Source organism: Simochromis diagramma, unplaced genomic scaffold (assembly GCF_900408965.1).
Source record: "Simochromis diagramma unplaced genomic scaffold, fSimDia1.1 OVJJ01000617.1, whole genome shotgun sequence".
Taxonomy (NCBI): Eukaryota; Metazoa; Chordata; class Actinopteri; order Cichliformes; family Cichlidae; genus Simochromis; species Simochromis diagramma.
Genome location: NW_024386953.1, coordinates 1,486,986 through 1,512,676, shown reverse-complemented (window position 1 = coordinate 1,512,676; position 25,691 = coordinate 1,486,986). Strand labels below are relative to the sequence as shown.

The 25,691-nt window shown below is 39.6% G+C and overlaps 1 protein-coding gene across 8 annotated transcripts in view; it reads left to right on the top strand.

The window, feature by feature from the left end:
* The window catches only part of exoc6 (exocyst complex component 6), a 63,638-nt gene that overhangs the window by 4,944 nt on the left and 33,003 nt on the right, over window positions 1–25,691 (top strand). For all 8 annotated transcript variants that reach the window (XM_040038541.1, XM_040038544.1, XM_040038540.1 and 5 more), the window contains exons 2-8: window positions 12,982–13,153; window positions 20,721–20,768; window positions 20,907–20,997; window positions 22,757–22,802; window positions 24,510–24,563; window positions 24,770–24,920; window positions 25,008–25,166. In XM_040038541.1, coding sequence (XP_039894475.1) covers window positions 12,982–13,153; window positions 20,721–20,768; window positions 20,907–20,997; window positions 22,757–22,802; window positions 24,510–24,563; window positions 24,770–24,920; window positions 25,008–25,166 — 721 coding nt within the window. The remainder of the gene's footprint in view (window positions 1–12,981; window positions 13,154–20,720; window positions 20,769–20,906; window positions 20,998–22,756; window positions 22,803–24,509; window positions 24,564–24,769; window positions 24,921–25,007; window positions 25,167–25,691) is intronic.

Below are 25,691 nucleotides of genomic sequence, written 5' to 3'. Positions count from 1 at the left end.
TCTGTGCAATGTCTGTCATTCTGCGCAGACCCACGGCTAAAAGCTGCAGAAGCCTGTCAACGGTTCCATCCAGCGTTAACCTGCAGAGCAGGATTAAGTGCTTTTGTTCAAGGATTGTTCTAATGCAAGCCCCCCAAACACAGGCACACACACACAAATACAAAATTGTGTAGAGGGGAATCTATGAGTAGCACAGAGGTATATTACAACATCTAGTTAGTTTTCATTTTTATTCATTTAAGTTTAGTTTAGGTTAGTGTATGAAATTGGTTTGCTTTACATGTATTTTTAAGTTTAGTTTGTGTTAGCTTCAGTATTAGTTTTGTTTTTGTAATATTATGAGCTGTTTGTGCATCAGTGGCTCTCTTTCACTGTAAGTGTTGATAAGTGTGATAAATGTTTGGCACATTACCAGACCAGAAACTATTTAGCAAGAATTTCAGTATAACTGACAGTCCTCCCATTGCAACACCGTAGGGTGTGTTCCATTGACTCCAACACTCATAAACTGGCAGCGTAGTTGTTTTGTCTCATGTTTCTGCCCCTGGTTTTACCGTCTTGTGCCAGATACGAACTTTGACTTCACCCTTGGTAGTTGAGCTGGCGGAGGATTTAAATTTGATTAGGTGAAGCAGCTGATTTGTTTAACAAAGTAACTCCAACTGCAGGTCAGTCTGTCGCTCCACAGAAGTCATGTCTGAGGGGACTTTAGTATATTAAGTCAAGAGTGAACCAGACATTCAAATTCAGAGAAAATGTAACCAACCTTTGCCTCAGATTAAAAAAAGTATTTGTTATATGAAGCTCATTATATGTGTCCAAACTCCAGACAAATCATAGATGGTCGTGTGTATATGTGTGAGAGTGTATTAGGAATGTTCCTAAAAACAATTTAGACCAACCGACTAGTCTAAAACTAAGAAACACTCAGATGTGAATTCAAACACTAGAACTGTTTCATTAAAAATGTCAAAGACTCTCCAAACAGCAGCATTTAAAGCCACTGATCACATTCTTCAGTCGTTAATCATGCCGGCGCCTCAAATCGAGCATCATGAACATTGAACATTTTACTCCAAACTGACAGCAAAGAAGAAGAAAAACTAAAAAAATTAACATCAGAAAAAGAAAGAAATCGTGACTGAAAGGTGTGCAGCTTTGTGCCCTGCATTAGCAATGATGCATGTTGTTCTGCAATTATGACAATCACTTCAATAAAAGTCCAAATTTATTTCTGAAATCCAGCTTCATAAACTGTCAGTTTTCCATGATGTGAGTTAGCTTTGATACGTGTAGTGTTTCATGTCCTCGTTAAGTAGTTTGTCGGGTGTTTTTTGTAACTCATACTGAGTTACGCATTACTAACCTCCAGTTGACCCCAGACAAGCAGCTAAAGCTTGCTTTCCACTAAGGTTGTTATAGTTAACTAAAACTACACTAAAAATAGTGTTAAAAATGTTAACTGTAATGAAAGCCAAACATTTAAAAAAAATATATAACTGACTGAGAAATGTTATAAACTTGAATAAACTAAAATAAATAAAATACAAATATTGAGATAATATGCTTGGTTTTATTGTTTAGTTTGCTAAAACAAAAAGTGCAACTTTACTGATGAAGGGTTATTGGACATACTTCTTGATACTTTGGGTGTCTACAAAATGTTTTTAATTTTAATATCTGTAAAAGTCTTGCCTCTGACATAAGCCCTTCACACATTAATAATTAAAAAGACTCAAACTAACACTGAAACTATGAAAATGTTTAGTTTTAAAAACAATAAAAACTAAAAAGAAAAGTCACTCTTGAACTGAAACTGAAATAAATATAAAAACTTGCAAAACTATGATAACTCTGATTTTCTGCAGGTGAGTCAGGCTTGTGGCACTACAGGCTCCATGTCTACAGATACCTGTTTGCTGTAGTAGACGTGCTGATGTTTCCTGTCATGTGTTCTTTGTGCTGATTTTTAGCCATATTTATTAAAAAATGTCTACTCCTTCGATTCGTTTGTTATGATCAGAGCTGAAGGAAATGAAATTCCTTTTATTTTGATCTACAGTGTTAAATTGTGGAGTTAAATGATATCTTTAGTTGTTTCTTAGACTTGAACAAGCGTGCTGTTCGAGGGATGTAAAAAACAGTGTCACACTGAGGCGCGTCTGTAGTCCTCAGAGGGACAGATTAACATTTTCATAGTGTGTGAAGGATTTTGTCAGTTCGTTACATTATGACAGTCATGAGTGTTGTGTTTGCCACATGAACCGTTATTGTAATCTAATGCCACACATAAAAATGGGAAGACGGTTTAAATTTGAATATTTTGATATGGGTTCGCTTTCACTGTGCCCCCCTTCACCTGAAATTCTGACTTATTTAAATCCATTATCAGTTCTGTTATTGTCAAGAAGCTGCATGTATTTGGCACAATCATGTGCGGGTGTTTATATAACCAGTTATGCCAAGAGTTCGGCCAAATTCGATAATAAAAAATTCTCAAAGCATGTTTCGTTTAGCTGTAACGTTTCACCCACATCTGTGATTCAAAACAGAACTTTGGAACTTTTAAAGTTTGAAATGCAGTCGTTCAGGCAGTTTTGGAGAAACGTGCCCCAAATTTAAGTGTCTGTTACCTTTAAACTAGTCTGTTAATCTAAATAGTTTTTTCCCCATTTAGTCAATTAAGAAATGAGTTGCCAGGAATACATACAACATTAAGCCCACGAAGCCCGTGGAACTGGAGTCACACTGCGAAGAGCAAAGAGGTGGTGCCGTTAGTGAGAAGATAAGCTCAGGTTGAGTGATAGAAAACAGGTTTTTTTCCTAGTGTCCAAAGCAGCAGCATTGTCCCAGTAACCAGCATTAAAGCCTTGACTGGGAAAAAGCTAGCAGCAGTCGTTCATCAAAGCACTTGATCAACAAACTCTGATGTAAAAAAACGAGTGCTCGTTAATACGACGTTAATGCCATAACCGCATTAACGTGGCAAATCCCCGTTAGCGAGTTAACACGGATCGCCCCGTGTGAGGGCTGCATGGTGCTAACGAGCTAACGCGTTAACTTGCTACTGCTTTTCAAGCATAAACATCACGTAGATATCTAAGGAGCTTGGAAAGAAAAGCGTCTGGACTTGAAGTTGTTCGAAGACTCTCATCCAAGAAGCTTCTTCAGTTCTAGGGTAAAATGGTGGAGAGTCCCAGATTTAAGCCCTGTGGGAGTTTCCCCCCAGAGGGACAGTGGGGGGAATGTGAGTAGGAAGGGATCTCAACACTGGTGAAGCTGGTGAAGTCGGTGGAGTTTTTGATTGGATGTGGTGGTCCCCACCAGGGTGGCTAGGATGCCAGCAAGGTGTTTGGAAATGTTGTAAGTGGCTGAGTTTATGCTGCTGACAATGGGTCTGAGTGGGACGCCTTCTTTATGGATCTCAGGAAGTCTGTAAATACAGTGTATGGCATCCCCTGGGTATAGACAATGATATAATAATAATAATAATACATTTTATTTGAAAGCTCCTTTCAGAACACTCAAGGACACTGCACTCAGCAGAACAATAAACGCAACATGAAGCCAGCAGTTTACACAATCATAAAAGCATAAGACATAAAACACATTGAAAAATAGCAGAGTGGAGAGTTTATGTGTGATAAGCTGTTTTGAACAAGTGAGTTCTGAGTTGGGACTTAAAGAGAGACAAGGAAGCGATATTTCTTAAATCAGGAGGAAGGGAATTCCAAAGTGGAGGAGCAGCTGAAAGCCCTGCTCCCCATGGCGGCAAGATGGGGAGAGACACTGGGATGGGGTGGTGATCTGAACCACATCAGAGAGATATGGAGGGGAGAGATGATGAAAAGCCTTAAATGTGTACAAGAGTATATATTTATTTATTTTTTGCCTGTCCCATTTGGTTCTTTAGCCGTCAGAATTGTTGTCTGAAGACCAACAAGGAGACCCAATGGATTTACTTTGCCAAATGGATCATCACAGCTTTGCTGTATTGGTCCATTTGATCGACCTTTGTTGTTATTATTTATTTTATTTTCAGTTGTTACAGACGGGACAGACATGACTGAGGGATAGGAAAGGGAGAAAGAACGATGCAGGAAAAGAAAATCAGAAGGGACAGTGAGAAGTACAAGAGTGTTTTGAAATGTAGGATGGTCAATGGTTTTGTCCTTTTCAAGGTCTAAGTGATAACTTTCTTTTTGTAGCTGCTTGTGGGGTCTCGCTTTAAGGCTTCGTAGGAGTCACTGAGGAGTGTAGTAATCTTTGTGTGGTAACCTGTTGTGTGTGTGTGCGTGTGATGTTGTGAACTTTGCTCAGGAAGCGACGGCCTTCTTTTTCTTGTACTGTGAGGTTAGACGGAGGGACTGGAGAGGGTGGCTGAAACTTTCATCCTGATTTGCTCTGCTTCTGTTTGTGATATTTTATCAGTCCGTATGGCTGTTTCTGTGGCTGTGATGAGGTCCACTATGGACAGCTGTTGAGGGGAAATGGCAAAATTGAAAGAAAGAACATCGCCCAGACGCTCTTCTTTCCAAGCTCCTTAGACCACGATGACCTGGATGACTGAGAACCTTCACAGACATCGTGTAAATATAGAGATATTAAAGACAGCTTAGATTATCGAGCTTGCTAAAGGCTGACAGCAGCCGTCCTATTTTACATGGAAGGAAGAGAGGTGAGTCTAAAGGGAAGCATGGTGTGCACCAGACCATATTTATGTCAATGTTTTCATAACATTTTTCAGATTGAAAGTGAAATAATATAAATACTGTCTCAATGAAATTGTGTGAAGTATAAATTTTTTTTGCAAGCGTCTCTTTACGCAATGCAAAGATAAAAGGGGCGGAGCCGTTACTGAGAAGGTGAGCTTTGTTTGAATAAGGCTTCTAGCATCTAAAGCAGCAGCGCTGTTCCTTTGATCCCCATTAAAACATTTACTGGGAAAATGTGAGCAGGAATCCTCCATCAAAGCACCTGATCAAAGAAGTCTGATGTGAAGAAAAGCAAACTTTGTAGCTGCTCTATCGTTTCACACAGTGAAAAATCACAAGCCAATAAAAATGCACATAGGTTACCAAACTGTGAGCCGCTGGACTGTGTGACTCAAACGGACTCATTCACTGCACACTCAAACGCGTACAAAAACTCAGAGTACAGATTTATGTTTTTTGCGTTTTATAAGAAAAAGTTTTCTTTGAGAATAACATTTAATTTGCCCCGTAATAGAAAAGGTTTGGTGTTTTTGTTTTTGACAAATGAAACCTGAAACTAAAAATGAAACTCCAAAGATTGCCTTTTCTAAAATGGAACCAATGAGCATTTTGAAAGACTCTTTCTCTTTTCAATATCTATTATTTCTCATTAATAAGACCAACATTTTTCTTATCCAATTACTTGATTAATTAACGAAATAATCTATAGTTTAATCGTTTAATTAAATTACCAACAGCTGCAGCCCTAAAGAATATTAGTAACAATAATGATATCAAACCAAAATATTTTGCATATATTTTATTGAAGACTGTGCAGTAAAAATAAAACAATAAACATAAGCCATATTGCATGACTAAACTAATAAATCTGTTTAGAGAGTGACTCTATTTAAAAATATCGAAATTTTTACATTCACTCTATAAATGTGACTTTTTTAAATTAAATAGCAGACAGTTTATCAACAGTGCATATTCTCAATAGTTTTCTTTTAATACATAAGAGAATGATTCTCTGACCTTTTAAGTTTTCAGTTAAAAGGGATTTTTCTGTGTGTGGCTGTATGTAAAGCAGCCCTGTGCACCTGTGTTTCAGTTGATTTCCATGCCTGTGTATCAGCACTAGCCTGCTGTGTTCCACATAAAATAATTTAGATGCTGATACTCTCTCACTTTGCTTAACTGCTCAAGTCTGCACAAGAAAAGCACAACACATAAATCTTTGACAGTTAAAGAAAGGAGCAGTTTGAAAATGAGTGCATTGCTTGTCTTTGTTCTCCCTTCACCTTAAATTGTTGGGAAAAAGCCTGGGCAGTAAAAGATTTTTTTAAAAATATAAGACCAAATATCTGTTTTTTAAAATAATAATGAACCAGTATTTTGAACTCTGGGGTGACAGAAAATGCAGAATTGATTTCTCAGACAAAGAAGAACAGAACTTATCCACCACACTGGAAAATGGTTACTGGCCAAATACAAAAACAGCCCATGAGTTTGTCCAGGATAAAGTCTCATTTAAAAACCAAAGAACAAACAGGATGTGTTAATCTCATCGTACTAATGAAGAACAGCGTAGCGCTAACATCAGATGAGCAGACTGTAGAAACGTTTGAGATTCCTCCGAGCAAAATTGTGATGGTTGTCCATCAGGGCTGCCACACACGATTATTTTCATAGTCGACTAGTCACCGATTATTTTTGCGATTAGTCGACTAATCAGATCCATCGGACGTAAAACGTACAGCTTATTGCACCAGTAGCATCTGCTCTTATATAACTATCATTAGCTTACAGCTGGAAGTGTTTCAGGTGTGTGCCAACTAAAAATAAAGACAAGATGATAGTTTATTAAAGTTTTAATGAAATTTGGAGATCGTCTCGGTGGAGTTTGATGAACTCCGCCGTCTGCTCCTTGCTATCTAACATATAACAGGACGGTCACCTATCGAGCTGGTGGGTAACATATTTTGCAAATATGTGATGTCTTGATAAACCGAGCAGATATTTGAAGTTTGCACAGCTACGTTCTCACCTGAAAATATATTAAAAATTTATTTTGTGACCCAGAAAGAGTAATATTAAAACTAAGTAGCTGCCGCTATTGTTGGAAACTGGAATTGGCTGAGCCGCGCTATGAATTCTGGGATATGGTGGGCCATCTTCTTCCTGTTAAGAGGGAGTTTTTCCTTCCCACTGTCACCTTGCTCATATGGGGTCCATATGATTGTTGGGTTTTCTCTGTATGTATTATTGTAGGGTCTATCAATATAAAGCACCTTGAGGCGACTGTTGTTGTGATGTGGCGCTGTGTAAATTAAACTGACTTGAATCTTCTGTTTCAGTCTGTTATTATACACTTAAGTGCTACTACTTATTCCTGTGTTGTTCAGGATTTTGCAAAGCTTCAGACGACGGGTCGACTATTAAACTGGTTTAGGCGATTTTGATAGTCGATGTAATCGTGGCAGCCGTAAACTGTCACATGTCAGTTGGCTGATCTTTCTCCACTGTTCCATGGCAGGTGGTGATATACTGTGGGGAGCAGCATATCTCAGAGGCACAAAGTTCCCACTCCTGTGTCACTGGCAAAATAATTCGTGTGTATTCCTCCACATAAATGAAATAAATAAATAAACTGTTACTTGCATGAGTCTCATTATAGTGAGACAGCTGGATGCAAACCCTACACGATCCCTTGGATTAAATTAGACTGAAAGTTGTTGTTGATTAAAATTTCTAAATGTTCTTTGAAGAAACTGTAGCACTTAATATAACAAAAAGCCATCAGACTGTTGTTAAGCTGGCTCTGTGGAAAGCAGATAAACAGCTCAGGTCTTCATAAGAAAAGCACCTAAATGTGAATCTGTGACAGTTGCTGCAATTATCAAATTCAAATCTTTGGATGAAATGGATCAAGTTTCATTTAAAATGATGGATGTCTGTGTCCAGATCAATATCTATAGCTGAAGATAATTTTCGTTGTTGCGTTGCTTTTTTTGGCACAGCTGCAGCTTTGCTTCATGGCCGATGTTGCAATGCCATAAATTTCAACCTTAATTTAAATCCATGTTTATCACACTTACAAAAAAGCCCAGCGGAGACAAGTCACGGATGAAAGGCTAAATGCTGTTTTTTATCCATCAAAGATATTTGATTGATTTGCTGATGGGAAGTTTTTGACTGATGTTTAAATACTGTTACAGTTACTTCTCAAGGCAACCTAGACCCAGGTGAGGTGGCTTCAAAATAATATTGCATTATATCAAGGTGTTTTTGTGCAAGCAGTACTTTGAGCAGTAGGGTTTAAGGATCATTATTTAATTTTTACCACAACATGTACTAATATAATGTCCTGTCAGATAGCCTTGTTGGACTGGACTGGTTCTTTTATACCTGAGCCCTCACAATGCTTTACGCATCTTTCCTCATTCATACAGTCCCGATCAAAAGTTTAAGATCACTTAAGAAATGTCAAAAATCACATTTTGATCTTTTTGATTGAGCTTCAACATGCAACAAGAAGAAAGGGGAGTGAGACAAAACACTTTTTGAGCATGCAGTTTACTGAAAACAGTGCTTACACTGAAACAGGCTGTTTTACAGCTGATCAAAAGCTTAGTACCACGTGCGCTGGCAAAGGTCGGCAGCCTATTAGCCTGGGACTAATAAAGGTTATCTTAACTAATCTTATCTTTACAAGGCCAAATCTGTGAAAAAATGTGGATTCAGTATACATATGTGCATAGACGTATTTACCAGAGAAATTCAATTAAAAACAGGTTCAAAGTATTCCTTGTTTTTATTGGAAATATGGAAAAATCTAAAAGCTAAGAACTGTATGTGTCAAAGATAATAAACCCTACAACTGTGAGAAAATGTTTTTGGCAGAATGAGCTGGAGTAACTTCACTCTTCTCATCTTTGCCTCACTGCAGTTTGTTATCTACACAGATTTTTTCTCAGCACTTCATGGACTGGTGTTTGTCTTGGCGTGCAGTGTAAACTGTGGGAGCCTTTATACACAGGTGTGTGGTTTTCTAAACAATGGCAGTTCATGTTGCTGCAGGTTGACAGTAGTTTTGCAGAACAATTATTATTTGAGGTCTTGATGATTCGCAATTCATGGAGTAATTCGGATTTCCACTGAGTATGTGTGTATACACCTCTCTGCCTTTAATCTCTGTCTCCTCCACAGCATGTCTTCATCCTGTCTTCCTTCTCTCACCCCAAAGGGTCGCAGCAGATGGCCCCGCCCCTCCCTGAGCCTGGTTCTGCTGGAGGTTTCTTCCTGTTAAAAGGGAGTTTTTCCTTCCCACTGTCACCAAAGTGCTCATAGGGGGTCATATGATTGTTGGGTTTTTCTCTGTATGTATTATTGTAGGGTCTACCTTACAATATAAAGCACCTTGAGGCAACTGTTGTTGTGACTTGAGTGAGTCACTGGTAGGTTCACAACAATACTCATGCTATTCCTCTTCAGTGTCACTAGATGGCGTAGTAATTCCATTAAATGGAAGGTTATGCCAGTATTGTAGGCTGGGATGTAGCTGCTCGGCCATGAAACTCTCCACCGAGTGAAGTTTTGAGGTCTGTAGCGATCGACCTCTCTGCACTATGCACCTCCCTTTGTGATTTCACGTGGCCTACCACTTTGTGGCTGAGTTGCTGTCGTTTCTATTTGCTTCCACTTCATTATAATACCTCTAACAGTTGACTGTGGAATATTTAGTGAGGAAATTTCACAGCTGTACTTGTTGCACATGTGGCATCCTGTCGACTTCACTGAGCTCCGGAGAGTGCCCCACATTTCTCTCACAAGTGTTTGTAGAAGCAGTCTGCATGGCTATTATCACTCCTGGTTCAGGAAATATCAGAAACATACAATACTTTGTAGTTGCCTTGTTATGTTCCTGATCTCTTCCTAGTAATTATTTTTACAAATGATGCAGTTGTGCTCATGCTAGATTTTCATACAAAGGCTGAAATAATTCAGTTTATTAGTCAAAACATGTCATAGAAAAGTATGTATGACATGTTTACATTCACCATGTACAGTAACAAAAACTGATCAGTGCAAGAAGCAATCAGGAAACGTTTATTTCATTAAAGGAAAGCTGACTGCCCGTTAAAACAAATATGAAATATTCTGTATGTTCTGAAATTGAAAGTTCTACACCTGTTGCAGTATTGTTACTCCAGCTCTTTGTGCTGTCTTTGGATTGCTACCTTAAGCTCCCACTCTGTTGTTTTTGGTCCCACTGTGTTTTAGTCTACCGTTGGCTGATTGTCCAGAGTAGGGCTGCTCGATATAACCATATATATCGGATGACGATATAAAAACATCTATCGTTTCATTTTACGCTATCGTTTGTTTCGTGGTGTCGCAAAATAAACTGTTTATGGCAATATTTGTTCATGGTTCTGATGTCACTGCAGTGGCTATATTCATTTCTTAAAGTTCTCTCTTTCTCTTATATTTAATATAACCACACTACAGACGGACAAGCGCCTGTTTTATCGTTAGCAACAACGACAGTAACAGCATCGCGTGTCCGCTTGTTTATTTTCCACATAAACCTTTCACAATAAAGCTCAAGATCCTGTTGAGACCTTTCAAAATAAACTGAATCACGTGAAAGAGCAGATTTTTTACAGATGAGAATTAAAAAAGAGTCGCCAGGCGCTAAAAAATAAACCTTAGACTCAAACGTTAGAACAGGCTTTTCCCCGCAACACACCGTGTAATAAATACTCACAAAGAAAACGGCGGCCGTTACAACTTATGTCTAAAAATGTATCGTTTCATGCATCGGTTAAAACACTCGACTCCAGGTACACGACGCCCAGTAGGAAACACTTCACGCAAGTCGAGCTGCCCGAGATTCACAGACTTTACAGAAAATGTTACATTTTTGTGATTTATATCGTTATCGGACGATAGATGTCTTATATCAGGATATGAGATTCTGGTCATATCGCACAGCCCTTGTCCAGAGCCAGCATTTACAGGGAGGCTCCTAATGTTTCATGAAGGATGAAGGAATGTAATCTGTATCAGCTTTGATACAGTACTAACACTCTGCTTTAGGTGTCTCTTGGTACATCTGACTGATAAGATGGGAATTTAAATTCCAATAATATACAAATATATACTTCTAAGGATATAAATAAAAATGGAATAGCAGCAAATCAGTGCACCTATTTATTAGGGGTGCAACGATACACAAAATTCACGGTTCGGTTCGGTTCGATACTTTGGTGTCACGGTTCGATATTTTTTCGATACAAAAAAATGTTCATGCATTTTTAATTTGTCATTTATTAAAATTATAAATATATATTTTAACTCAAAAGTACAGTTTTTAAATTTAACCCTAACCCTTGTGCGTGTTTTTTATTTTGACAGCGAATGCGCACCTGCGGACCACTTATGTGCAGCCCTGGTTATTTAGCTCATCATATTGCAGCCACAGAAATTCTTTTGTCCATGAAACCATAAAGCTGCACTTTCTTTTTGCCTTATAGTCTGATTTGTCATAACTTCTCCGTTTTGTGGTAAGCTTTTCTTTGGCTGTCACTTCTTCACCCTGACCTGTCTTATTTGGCTCAGCAGAACTGAAATGCTTTTACACGCTCACTCACATAAGCTCAGCGATTCTCTGCGCGATCAACCTCTCACATGTTTAAGCTGCGGGAGATTTCACTTGTCATGTTTGCATAGTAAGCTAACGATTAATAAGACGATGTCAGAGGAATTGGTGCACAAATTATCATCACTCACAGATCAGTGCTGTCGCTCACTATACACAGTTCGCACGATTGCAAAGTGAAAGCAAAAAAACAAGCGCAAATTCAAACGCGACTTCAATATGTCACATATTGACAGTGGCTCACCGATGCCAATGACATAATTACCCAGCTACATTTCTGAAAGAATGCAAAAGCATTGACATATATTTTTCCTACAATAGCCCGACGGGCAGGGAAGAGATAGACTTTGGTAGCCCGACTGAAAAAATCGCTAGCTCCGGGACGTCGGGCTAGCGATATTGCAAGCCCTGTATCTGATTGAGGAATCACTCATCTTTGGAAAAGAGAGTTTATTACAGAGAAATGGCTCTTTCCAAAATAAAAGCTATACTATCCGCTTCTTCTGGGCTATATTCTCAGCAGCATAAGGAGAATCATGTGCTAACAGCTGTCTAAATGACTCGGCTAAAGTTAGTAGCATGCTTGTTGTTTTTGTCTTTGCACTAGGATGATGTCGGCGTAAATGTGCAGTCATATTCGTTGTGTTCCCACTAGTGCTTTCAGGTTAATCTCGTTGAAATGACCTTAACGCCACAACACGGCAAATCTCCGTTAACGAGCTACCGCCGATCGCCCCGTGCATGGAGCTAGACGGCAAACACGTTAACGAGCTAACTGCGCTAACACACTAGTTCACACCAATGTAATTGAGCATTGCATGCCACATCCAACATACTGTTTTACTTTAGTCCATGACTCGCTTACCTTCAGGGTCATACGTCACATGAAAACCAAAATAATTCCAAACGCCAGATCTGAATGAGGTCCATGTTGCAAGGAGAGCTTAACTTCTGTCTCGCTAGCTTGCCCTGCTCTCTTCCTTCTGACTATGCTGTCTGTGTTGAGCGCTCAGTGGATCTGCGCTCGACAGTGCAGCCTAGGCGGAGTAGTCGAACACAGATTCACTGAGCGCTCAACACAGACAGCATCGTCAGAAGGAAAATTGATGAAATAAATTACAAATGTTGTATTGTTCGATACATATGCGTACCGAACCGAAAGCACTGTATCGAACGGTTCAATATCGATACGAATATCGTTGCACCCCTACTATTTATGTAGATATGGTCAAGATGACCAATGTGTAAAAATCCAACATTGTTTGTAATTTCAGCTCACGTTTGAACAAAAAGACAGAAGCTGAAAGATGAGCGGCTCTGTTGACCTGAGAAAGCTGTGCAGGTTTTTATCAGTGAACGAGTACAATTTTTCAATTAAAACCATGAAAAGTTTGCATTTATTGGTTAGTGGAGAGAGACCGGGGTTTGAGCACATGCAGCACAGGGCCACTGATCGGACTCGCACCGCTGCGTTTCAGCCATGTGGTCGCCTGCTCACCCACTGAGCTAAACTGGCACACACATAAGAAAGGGTTTGTTTGTTTTTTCATTTTTCTGTTCATGTTTTATCCTCTTTCTTCTGCTGTTTGTTAAACTGTTACCCATCTACTCCTCTTTCAGGTCTATTTATGATGACCAACCCAATGCCCACAAGCGCTTCATGGAAAAGCTTGATGCCAGGATCAGGAATCATGACCGTGAGATTGAAAAGATGTGCAATTTTCACCACCAAGGGTTTGTGGACGCCATCACAGAGCTCCTCAAAGTCCGTGCTGATGCAGAAAAACTGATGGTAAGAGAGATTACGTTAAACATAACTAGCGACACCTAGAGGTAATAGTAAGAGAGCTCGCTTTTATTATACATTGGCTTTTTAATTTAACAGTGGGTGTGTGAACTCCTGCATTGTGAAGAAGAGAAAATTACAGCAGGTTTTTTGGGATTATTGGTAATCTGACAGTGCTCAATGATCTGAATCATAAACCTTCCTACTGGATTCAGTGAAGCTGTGATCACACGAGTTGTGCACAAATGCCTCAGCACAGTCTGTGACTTCAGATCCAGGCTAACGTTCCCAGTTCTTTCTTGGATTTCATTTAGAAAATCCTGACCAACGTTAGGGCTGAACGATTATGGAAAATAATCTAATTGCGATTTTTTTGCCCCAATATTGCGATTGCGATGCGATATGCGATTATTTTTTAAGGTCTTTGTCTTCTGTATTATTAAACAAAGACAAGCAATACATCATATAGTATGGCCAATACTATATTACATTAATTTTAAACTGTTCTTTCCTGGAAGACAGGCCTCTGTTATGATGACATGAGGTGATGCATGAATTGATGACTGACATTTTTATTTAACTTCTTCAATCACAACAGTATATTTGAACATACACAATAGTTTATTTTTAGCTTACAAACATCTGAGCATAAAGTGCTGACAAGGAACCCTGGTGTAAACATTAAAATGAAAGTCAGTACAATGTGCAGATTGCAGAAATATACATAAAAAAAAATCAGTGGCTTTACCACACTCAGTTTTTCGACATCTGTGAACTACTAGACAGTCATTAAATTAAAAAATAATATTAAATAAATAAAACTAATAAATAAAAAATACACACATCTTACTGATCTCTGCAGTCAGTAACATTACACATAAAGTGCAAACATAATAGCAATTGTATAAACACACACACAAACACGCCTTTAAAATTTAAAGGCGTGAAATTGGACGGTCTAGCCTTCTGATTAGCGTCACCGCTGTCTCGGTGGAGTTTAATAAACTCGGCCGTCTGCTTCTTGCTATCTAAAATATAACAGGACACTGGTGTAAATTCTCGACTGCCTCATACTTCTGTTTAATAAGTTTTCTGTTTGACGTTTATTCAGCTGTGTGAAAACCAAGGAGGAGCCCACCCGGGGGATTAATAAAGTTTTATTTTATCTAATCTAATAACTTTAATCTCAGCCAAACCGATTTACTCACAAACAAACAAAACACTGAAAAAAGCCCAACAATAACATTTTTAGGTTGTCTAAGTGACTTATATATTACGTTTAACCCGAGCAGCGAAAGTCCGCGGTGATCTGAAAATGATGTGCCGGGAGTTGTGCCGTTCTCGGCCGCATCAGTGACCCTCGAGCTCCCGGCTAGCTATCGAGCTGGTGGGTAGCAGACGCCTCCGAAAACGTCGAAGCACTTTGGCAAATATGCGATATCTTGATAAACCGAGCAGATATTTGATGTTTACACAACTACTTTCTCGCCTGAAAATATGTTAAAAGTTTATTTTGTGACCCAGAAAGATTAGTATGAGTAATTTTAAAACTTAGTAGCGGCCGCCATTGTTGGAAACTGGAGTTTGGCTGGGCCGCGCTATGAATTCTGGGATGTGGTAGGCCACGAAGGACACACCCGACCCATCCTTCAAATTCGGGGAAAAGGAGGACTCATTTGTCGGCTACATTCGGAGGAGTCTACGAATTTGGACAGCCTTCGGCACGTCGCTGTGACGTAATTGATCTACAAATGCGGCCTCAGGAGGATGCAGCCCATGAATCTGGACATGTCCAGAGTATAATCGCAGCCTTTGCGGTTAGAAAATTGCACTTGATCATGTCGCGATATTATCGCAAATGCGATATATCGTTCAGCCCTAACCAACGTGATGGTTTGATTTGGAGTTATTTATTGTCACATGCGAAAGTTGAGGCTCTGGTGTGAAATTCATGGTTTTCAGGGTTTTTATCGGTTCTATGATTATTTTTATCGTTTTTATCGTTAACTCGGTTTCTCTGGGTCTCTTCCTGTGTGTTATGAATAAATCTTTTTTTTTGGTACCAGTCCTGGTTTTATTTTGTTGTATTTATCTGCGACACCTTAAAGGCCGGCCTGTGGAAATATTGTCAGACATAAACTGGTCCGTGGCGCAAAAAAGGTTGGAGAGCTCTGGTCTAATCAAGTTTTTCAATTTTAAAGTTTCGGTTTTGATAAACAGCCAGCTCTGGCCTAGCCCTTTTATGTTTTTGCTACCTGCAGGCTCATCCCACTGATAGTCAGACTTGAAAGGCACTATCTTGGACTGCAGCTGGGAACAGTAGTCCCTGTATTGCTTTATGTGTAAAAGCTGGGAGCTGCAGCACACTGCAAATAACATGCTGAGCTCACTGAGGCTGCAGTCCCAGGCAGGTAAGTTGAAGTCCGTCTTTGGGACGGCTTACCTCTGAACTTTCGTCTCACTCTTAGGTTTACCAAGTGTTTCTGGCTCAGGAGACCCAAGCTCTGTTCCAAAAGCCATCCTCCTTGTTGGCTGTAACTGTCAATGTCTCTATTTTTCACCTGTTTCTTTGCTGCCAAATATCACACACTGCATATAAGGAATGGCTGTAGATTGCTACATGTAGTAGGGGTGGGGGAAAAAATCGATACTGTGTAGTATCGTGATATTTTGTTTGCTAATACTGTATCGATACAGGGACAGCAGAAATCGATATTTTGTTACAAAAAAGGTTTTTGTGCTCTGACTTCAGAGCACGTTGATCCTTTTTCTGAGCAAGAATCCTGACATTCCTTCACTGTCCAAATGTGTTTAACTTTTTTTGGCAGCAATAAACATGACAGTTTACTTATTTTAATTTAAGACACGTTTTATTTTAATTACGTTTAAAACTTTTTTATTTAATGTAAAATTATATTTTGTTTTAATTTATTTTCAAATTCTTCAGTTGCTGAAGGGGCTGCATAGTTTTCATATTGCATAGTTCAGAATAGCTATAATTGTACCAGATGGTTGCATTCAGTTAAGTTGGACTAGACTGTAATACAAACCGTTCAGTTTGTCAACAATAAAACTGAAATGAGAGAAAGACTGAGTGCGAGACTTTGATATTAGATAAAATGAATATTGATAAAGTTTACCTTTATGTACAGAATCTGAATATTGCAAAATATTTTAAAAAATTGCAATAATATCGTATCGTGCGTTAAGTATTGTGATAATATTGTATCGTGGGATGTATGGTGATTCCCACCTCTAACATGTAGTGAGGTCACCTATTTTTTGTGGACTCTGCATTTAAGACTCAACATTAGACTTTTGGCCACATTAGTCATGTCATGCTATCATGTTAGTTTTGGAGCTAGTGAGCATATTTAGAGGTGGTGCTGTGCTCCGTTATCAGCTAAGGTTAGTGAGCTGCATTCCCAAACTGTATGGGTGCAAAGCACAGACACATATCTGCTAAGTAACAGACTAAAATATCAGAATTTCACTTATCCACACCAAATCAACTTCTTGAGCAGTCTTTACCATACAACAAGACAACAAAGCATAAATATTTATAGTTGTGTGTTGGTGTGTGTTTCAATTAATTATTCATATATGACTAAATAATACAACACAAAATTATACAGGGCGTTGTTGGGATGCTACTATGGAAGTAATCCCTGCAGATGGAGTTGCATAAAGAGGATGTGGGACCTATGGATACATCGAAACCCAAAATCTGGACTAACCGCAAAACAGCTAGTAGCTCAGTGTTTCAACATCCTTAAGAAGCAACTGCTAACACAACTAGAGATTTAGGAAGGACGGCACAAATGCTACGGCAAAGGGGAGCCAGGACATCAGGTCAGGGAGGAGATAGCATCTCTACACTCTCAGATTCCCTCCTAAGAAGTACAGTAAGTTGGACATACCTGAGGCCTTGGAAACTGCCAAGCAAAGACTGGCAGTATCTCATTGGCAGGGGAACAATATGAGAACAGCCCTACCAAAGCTGGAGTCAGAGCAATACTGAAGGATTATATGGGACAAGGATGCAACACACATATGGTTGGTGGAGCTAAGAGCAAACTCCAGTAACCTCCCTGAACAGGCCTCAGTTACCATCGCACTGTCAGACATCTAAGAAAGTCTCAAGTATGAAGAGTTGGACAGCATCAATTCCTGATATGAGTCATGTCAGGAAATTGGCTAAAGAAGCTAACTGCTCTCCATGAGTGTCGCACAAATGAACTAGCTACTAAAAGATTAGACACACCAAGGATGGCTAATTGAAGACCGTACAGTCGTGATCACCCAAGGATCTTCAGAAGGGACCCATCCAACTACCGGTCAATGACCTTCCTCAGACCCAAAACATGAAAGCTCCTATCAGTCATCATAGCAGCTAAGACAAACAGGCACATGGTTCAAAACATGAGCAGGACCCGGAAGGGAATAAGCAGAAACACTGAATGGGGCCAAACACCAGTCATTCAAGACTGACAAACTGAAGAACCTGAGCACTGCCTTGATTGATTATAAGAAAGCATACAACTCAGTGCATCACACATGGATCCTGGAATGCCTAGAACTTCATCAGCAATTCAATGGGGGCAACTTCAAGCCAGTTGCACAATCAGCATGAAGTGCAGGATTATTCAAAGAGATGAACCCTCTCAGCCAGGACATCAACAAGACTACGAAATAGAGGAAATGTTAGGTATCTCCCACTCATCACATGGATGACATCAAGCTATATGCCAGGAGTGAATGAGGCATTCACTTGTTCATTCATATCACTAGGACCTACAGCAATGACTTTGAAATGTCATTCAGCTGAATGGGAAGAGAAAGATCCAGACAGTCAACACCTGCTGGTTGTCAGATACCTGGTGGGATAATCAAGTGGCCACAGGAATAGGAATAGACTGGCGATCGTGGCTCAAGAGTTGGGAGTTCGTCTTGTAATCGGACGGTTGCCAGTTCGAGCCCCGGCTCCGACAGTCTCGGTCGTGTCCTTGGGCAAGACACTTCACCCGTTGCCTACTGGTGGTGGTCAGAGGGCCCGGTGGCGCCAGTGTCCGGCAGCCTCGCCTCTGTCAGTGCGCCCCAGGGTGGCTGTGGCTACAATGTAGCTGCCATCACCAGTGCGTGAATGTGTGTGTGAATGGGTGGATGACTGAATGTATAAAGCGCTAGAATTGAAAGGTTTGTCACTGAATCTGTGAGAAAGACCCTGTCACAAGCCATTAAACTCCGTGAAAGGCCCAGTGCACAGTCGATAGGCTCAGTTCTCCACGGCCTGGTTAATGGACATGGACAATGAGCTGATTACAAGGCTGAGCAGCTGTAGAAAGGGAAAAGAGAGGGCACGAAGAGATGAGCAGAATAGACATGCAACACCAAGTATGCCAGAACCAACACTGAAGTATTCATAAAATGCATATTGAATATATCACAAATTTTCTAGGTAAATGTATTTCTACAGGTGGTATTGGTGTTAGATTCTCACAGGATGTCAGTAAAAAAACCATCCAATCCACTCATGCAAAGAAATCAATCAACAGATGTCCATAAATGATGTGTAATAATGAGAAATGACACGAGGAGAAAGTATTAAAAACGCTTACTACAATTTGTTGAATACTTTGTACTAGGGCTGGGCCATATTGTACCGTTCACGGTAATACCGGTATAATGTTAGGCAACGATAGGAAAATGAAATATCGCGATAGAATGAGAGTAAAACGCGCATGCGCAGTGCCTTTATTTTCATACGCACATGGCCGATTGTTGAGTGAAACAGATGAACCAGAATTGGTTTGTAAAAATGGTGCAACTTCAGTGATGTGGAACTGGTTTGGTGTTTGTCCGTCAGATACACAACAAAGCACATTTTTTTGCAGAACATGCAAGCGGCCGTTGTTATTGTCGTATTTGTCGGACTAAGATGCTCTTAAATCTGGGAGTAATCTGGGTCCTAAACTCTGTATGCTTCAGGTCAAACAACACTGCAGCATCACTGAGAGTTAAAAACTGTCTAAATTCTTTCATCTTTAATAAAACGATCAGCATTGCTGCTTTACCAGGTGTAACTATAAAGTTTAACTTCCAGGCATCCATGAAAACAAAAGTTATTACATTTAACGGAGTTAGAAGTTAGCAGGAAGCTAGCGGAAGTTAGCTCGCTAGTTTCGCTAGTTACCTAAGCATGATATAGCATGTTCTGACTGAGAGATTTCTGAAAAAATTAAAACGTACAGCTCTGCTATCACTTCCAACATAAATGAAGACAGGAAACTAAACAGCAGTGACGTTCGTAGGGTTACTGAAGTTGGGCTAGCTGGTATATAATGATGTGCTACGTGCTTGCTAGCGACACAGCTATGTTAGCATAACATAAACAGTGAAGCTGGAGGACGAACACTAACACTTTTCCACTTATAAAAGTTAACGTTAAGGTTCCTGATAGTTAAAGACAAATGCAATCGCATGGCAGGATGCTGTAAACGGACCAAACTTCAGTCAGGAGAACAACTGAGATAATCCATCCACAATACAAGGTTAGTCAATAATATACTGCAACAACATGGGAATAGAGCAGCTGCCAGAGAATTCAACATTAATGAATCAATGGTACAGAAGTGGAGGAAGCAAGAAGAATGAGTTTAATAAAGTTTGATTTATCTGACTGCTTTGTTTCGCTTAATGTGCCTTATAATCCTGTGCACCTTATGGTCCGAAAAATGCGTACTGCACACTGCAGTTTAATGTTGCAAAGCACCTATTTTTAACTTCAGTGGATATTATACATGGTTATGCTCAGGATATGTCAGCCCATTTCTACTGGAAATGCCTTTTGGTCAAACTTTCAGCAAGGAATTTGCATTTGCACTGTTACATTTTTATAAAGCTTTAATGTACATAAAAACCAGCTTCTTGTTTAAGTGAAAATAAATGGAAGGTTGTCTTTTTTGCGCTAGTAATGTTGTGGAGTTGTATTTTGTCTTGCATCAATTATATCGTCAGTTATATCGTTATCGCAAATTTTCAAATATATATCGTGATAAATATTTTTGGCCATATCGCCCTGCTCTACTTTGTACAAAAGCCTTTGTTGGTGAGAATGATTCTGCACAGTCTTAAAATCCTGAATGCTTCGTGGGCCCCTTCCATGAACTTTCATCTTCATCGTCCTCGTAGATGACAGCAGATATTTATCAAGAATGTCTTGGTACATTTTTCCATTCATCCTTCCTGCAATTATTTGAAATGTCCCAGTGCCGTACACTGAAAAACAGTCCCACGCCATGATGTTCCCACCTCCAACCTCACTGTTGGTATGGTGTTTTTGGGGTGAGGCTGTGTGACCTCCATACATGGTGTGTATTATGGCTATTATGGAGGTATGTATGCTCATCTTGAGGAAGGAAGCATGTCACCCAGTGTAGCTCCCCAGAGTTTGTGGACAGAGGAGCTCTTTTAAACATGATGGATTATGTGGAATTATAAAATCTTGTGGAAGATCAATGGTAAAATGATTTAAAGTTATGTAAATTATTAAACTTGTGTCTTTTTTCCAAAGGGTCAAGTGACAGACACTAATCGAAGACTACAAGATGCAGGCAGGGAGGTACGTCCATGCTGTTCCCCTGTGAAGAAATCTGCATGTACATTTACTGCAAAGAGAGTTCCCTATAAGACATGACTGTACTTAATCCCAGTGGTGCCCTCTTTTTCACTGTCTCCAACACTGCGTTCTCTTCCACAGGTGACAGCTCAGACAGAGGAGGTGATTCGCTGTCGGGTCCAGCAGAGGAACATGGCGACCACTGTGGAGAAACTCCAACTCTGTATACCAGGTACTAATGCTGCCTCTGCTTCAGTGAGAAGGATTTTGTTGTTCAGTTTTGAACAGTGTTATCCAGCTGGCTGACCTCAGGAGTCTTTATATATATATCATAGTTTGAGTATGAGCTGTCACAACACTATTTCCACTGCTACATGTGATTCCTTATATAAAGGAATGGAGATGTGGCATGATGCAGACTGGATGCAGATTGAATCCAGTGGATGCAGACTGGATGCAGATTGAATGCAGACTGAATGCAGACTGAATCCAGACTGTATGCAGATTGAATCCAGTGAATGCAGATTGAATGCAGACTGGATGCAGACTGGATGCAGATTGCATAAGCCTGCTGGTTTAGATTTTGTCTTCAATAACATGCATGCAATGTTAGAATAATATAGGTCAGTGCACATTTCATGAATCTGAATATTGCATACACGGTTGTTTTTTGTGCAGGAAAAAATATTTATATCCAAATATTAGTGAATGAGTTCAGTGAATATCTACCAAAAAACATTTAGAATCAACTCAGGCTGCTTATTGCTTATTGAAGCTATTGATTATTTTAGTAATTGCATAATCTATTGATTATTCTATCGATTAATCGAGTATTCAGATAAGAAATACTTTTCTCTCATTAATGAGTAATGTTGTGAACTTTAACTACATACATCATCTGTCAAAGTCAATAATATGAGATATATATGAAACCTAAACTAAGGCATAAACTCTGAGTGTTAGTGGCCCATGTACATTTCTCTTGGCTTGTAAAAATGCTTTTATTTTTAAATATTAATGCTGTTAATTAAAACAAAATATTTCACATTCAATCTGAAAAATATTATGGAAGTCTTAAAATGAACATGGTCTAGTACCCCCCATGCCCCCCTTTAGACTCACCCCTGTTCGCTGCAGGTATCACTTCCATGTAAAATACCGTTCGTTAGCTTATGCAGCAAGTTGTAACATTTAAACTTGGTGTCAGACTAAGTAATCAGTTCATCTGCATATTTTAATTCAACTTCTGGAGGATTACTGCAGATTTTTCTCTGTGTAAAAGGGTTTATTTGTACGCTGCTTCTAAAAACGTTTGTATTGCAGGTCTATTTTCAGTTCTGTGGTGACAGTGGCACGCTACAGAGCTGTGCGTTAAACGAAGCATCAAAGCAAAGAATTGTGTCAAGAAATTTTTATAATCATATAATTATTTAAATTACTCGATGAATTGTTGCAGCCCTAGTTCAGTTACATTTGAGCCTCTGAAAATGAGAGAATATGGATAAAAATGGCTGTAACTCATAAGCAGTTAATTCAATACTTAGTTTTAGACTCCTTGAAGTAAAGCTAAAAATCTGCACTTCAGTCGCATCTGTAGTTTATAATCCACTGTGGTGAGTTTTGTAAAATTCCTCACTGACTCTTCATCAGTGTGTGGATACTGAGTCAGTTTGTTTAGACTTTATTGCGTCCTGTGACTGCCTCCAGCCTTCCCAGCATCATAAGCTGAAGAAGCTGATTATAACCTTAGTTTTTGGGTATCAAGTAAAAATTATTTATGCATGCTTTTATCTGGCATGTGTAATATTGGAACTTGTATAGCACCTAAGCTGCTGCAACAGTGATGCATCAGTGTGGAGGTCTGCAGTGCAGTGGAGCCTACTGGTAACTAAACATGTTATCACTGTAAATGTGATGTGTGATGAGCAAAACTGACTGAAATGTGTGAACCATCAAACTAATCCTGCTTCCTGTCATTGCTCCCTTTGCAGTGCTAGAAATGTACAGCAAGTTAAAGGAGCAGCTGGAATCCAAAAGGTAACCATCATAAAGCATTTCACCACAGTGTGACCTTGTTTACAGTTTTTCTTTGGCAATAAAATCACAAGTAGAGAGCGATAAATACAATCAACTCGATACATCATGGTCCAATCATTTAAACACAGCTGTGTGTTGTGTTGTAGTTTCACCTGATGTGTCACTGGTGAAGATAAATAAATAAAGATAAAGACATGTCAGAAAAAGATGTTATCAATGCAGGATGTAGTAGTTCCTTTTTGTTAGCAGCCTGTCAGAGCACAGGGTGTACACACCTGCTGTGGGTTAGAGGTGGACTGACGTCTCAGTTATGGTCAGACGGGGACATCGTGGTGCATCAGCTTTTATGTTACCAGCAGAGACCCTGTGACAGTGACATATGATCACATGACATGCTAACTGGTTAAAACTGGGCTGCCAAGATGTAGGAAATAGTCAGCTTTACATTCATTCTTGCATACGTAGTGACAGTGTGGTCTGGAATAAGTTGAGAGTTTATAAAGACCCCCAAAAGTTGAGTTTGTTATCATAAATCAATCTAGGAAGCCTTAAAACTGTAACAAGTTAGCTAGCTTGTAACTGTGACCTGCTTGCCAGCAAATTAAACATGTGATTATCGACTGATTAATTGACATGTTGTTGTATGTGCATTCCTTTTCTCTCTCTGTCACTTCCTGTCTGTGACACCCTGCCAACACCATGCCGAAACCAAGCCTGGACCTTCCAAAATAAGATTCAGGAAGTCATCCTTTATTGTTAATTCTAAACATTTCTAATTTCTCTTTCCAGTTTAAAATCTCACCGACTTTTCAGCTCATGTTCTGCTAGCTTGTCTAAACTTTACAAGCCTATCTCTGTAAAGAGGGGAGGGGTGTTCACTTTGGACAGGAAATATTGACCCTTTCTTGTTCATTACCATGTACCAATTAAGAGACTGGAAGGAAGTGCCCTTGCTCACAGGAAGGCCCCCCTCGCTGCTGCTCTGTCACGGCTTAGCAGGGGTGGGTTTAAAAAAAAAGATTTCCCGATTCGAAACTATTTTAATTTGCTGCACCTGACGGCACGTACGCACACACGCCATCAGTGCTGAAAGCTGTCGTCCTGGCACTTTCTCCTTCCTCCTGACAGCGTTTACAGTTGATGAGTGTCTTCTGTTCATTTGTGTACAATACAGTTTGAACCACCAATTAGATCCATTAGATCAATTAGATCATGCTTATCAGCATCATGATGGGAGCTCAGCACGCTGACCGTTCACTGAACTCTTGTCATTTGTGCCCAGAATTTAAAAAAACACAAATACTTTGTGGTTACAGAATAGACAATAAAAAGAAAATACCAAATATAGATGTACAGTGTATGTACATGCAGATATAGGTCATACTTTGTTGTTATTTATTATTTACTATCATTATATTGGGATGGGTGTTTCCCTCAGACATTTACTGTTGGCCCTGGGCTCAGTGGAGGGGTTATATAGTTCAGATGGCCTGAAAGCACCGGGGGTCCCCCAGGTGTAGCTGGAGGATCTGAGGCTTTCTTACTGTGTATTCATTTGACAACAGAAACAGTGTTTTCTTAGTTTAATCATTCCTTGTGTTGCTACTAAGTTTCCAAGTCCATTTGAAGACTTAATGTTAAATGGTTCTAATAAGTAGCAGTAGTTCGGAGTTGTTATTACTAATGCTGTGCTGTTTACGTCTACAGATATTATGCCGCACTAAAAACCATGGAGCAGTTGGAGAAGGTCTATATCCCAAGGTAGGATCAGACGAAGGCTGCTGAAAGAATGTCACAGTAATGTTGGCTCAACATGAGAAGCTAACAGGTGTCAGACTGTTAGTCTGCCAGCTGTTGCACTGCGCTGCTTTTTAAAATGTATTTCTTTATTGATTTTTTGAATGAATGTAGATGATGTTGGATCGGACTGCTTTTCTTTTTTCATAGTTCTGATGTATCCCTTGCAGGGTCAGTCAGTACAGGTTCTGTCAGATCATGGCTGAAAATCTGCCCAGACTGAGAGAGGAGATCAAAGACATCTCCATGTCAGACCTCAAAGACTTCCTGGAGAGCATTCGAAAGCATTCAGACAAGGTTGGAGAGACTGCCATGAGACAGGTATAGACCTTTTTCCTTTTTAAATAATTCTGGTCATAGCAGGGAAAAAATAAGTCAAATTGCTGACGTGTGTGTTTTTGTCTTCAGGCACAGCAGCATAGGACCTTTAACAGTGCAGTAGCCAAGCAGGCCAGTATGGGCCACTACATCAAGCCCGTGTACTTTCTCAATGAGCGAACTCATGCTCACACTCCCAACGGCCTGCTGATGGATGATGACACTGGAGATGATGAGGCTGATGAAGAGGTGAGAAAAGATGTGTGTGTAGCTGACGTGGCGGTGATGATCAGATACTGATGTCTTTTAAAGAACCATGGCTGACAGCATAAAGATACAAAATTAACTTTTTTCCAATGCAAAATCTTTTTTTTTCATAAAAGAAGAGATTATGAAAGTTTCCACTGTTACAGGATCGTCTTTTCCTTAAACGACTGAAAGTAAAGTGCTTTGCTTCTGGACAGAGATACAAATAATGAACTTGAGTACGCCCACCTTTACTTACCAAATAAAAGCAGATTCATCTAACCAAACAAATTCAGATATATATACTTATATAATTTTTAAATTCAGCAGGTAACAGTGCATCGACCCTTTTTCTTTTTTTACTGTTAATTTTCCTTCGTACTGCTGTGATGTGCAGCTCTGCTCCATGTGAGGCTAACCCACAGGTGAACACCTGAGATTCTGCTGCCTGGCTGCTCAATCGTTCTTCCTTCTTCTCTAGTTTTCTGTTATTATATTTTCATCAGACATAACAAATGTGCAGGTGGA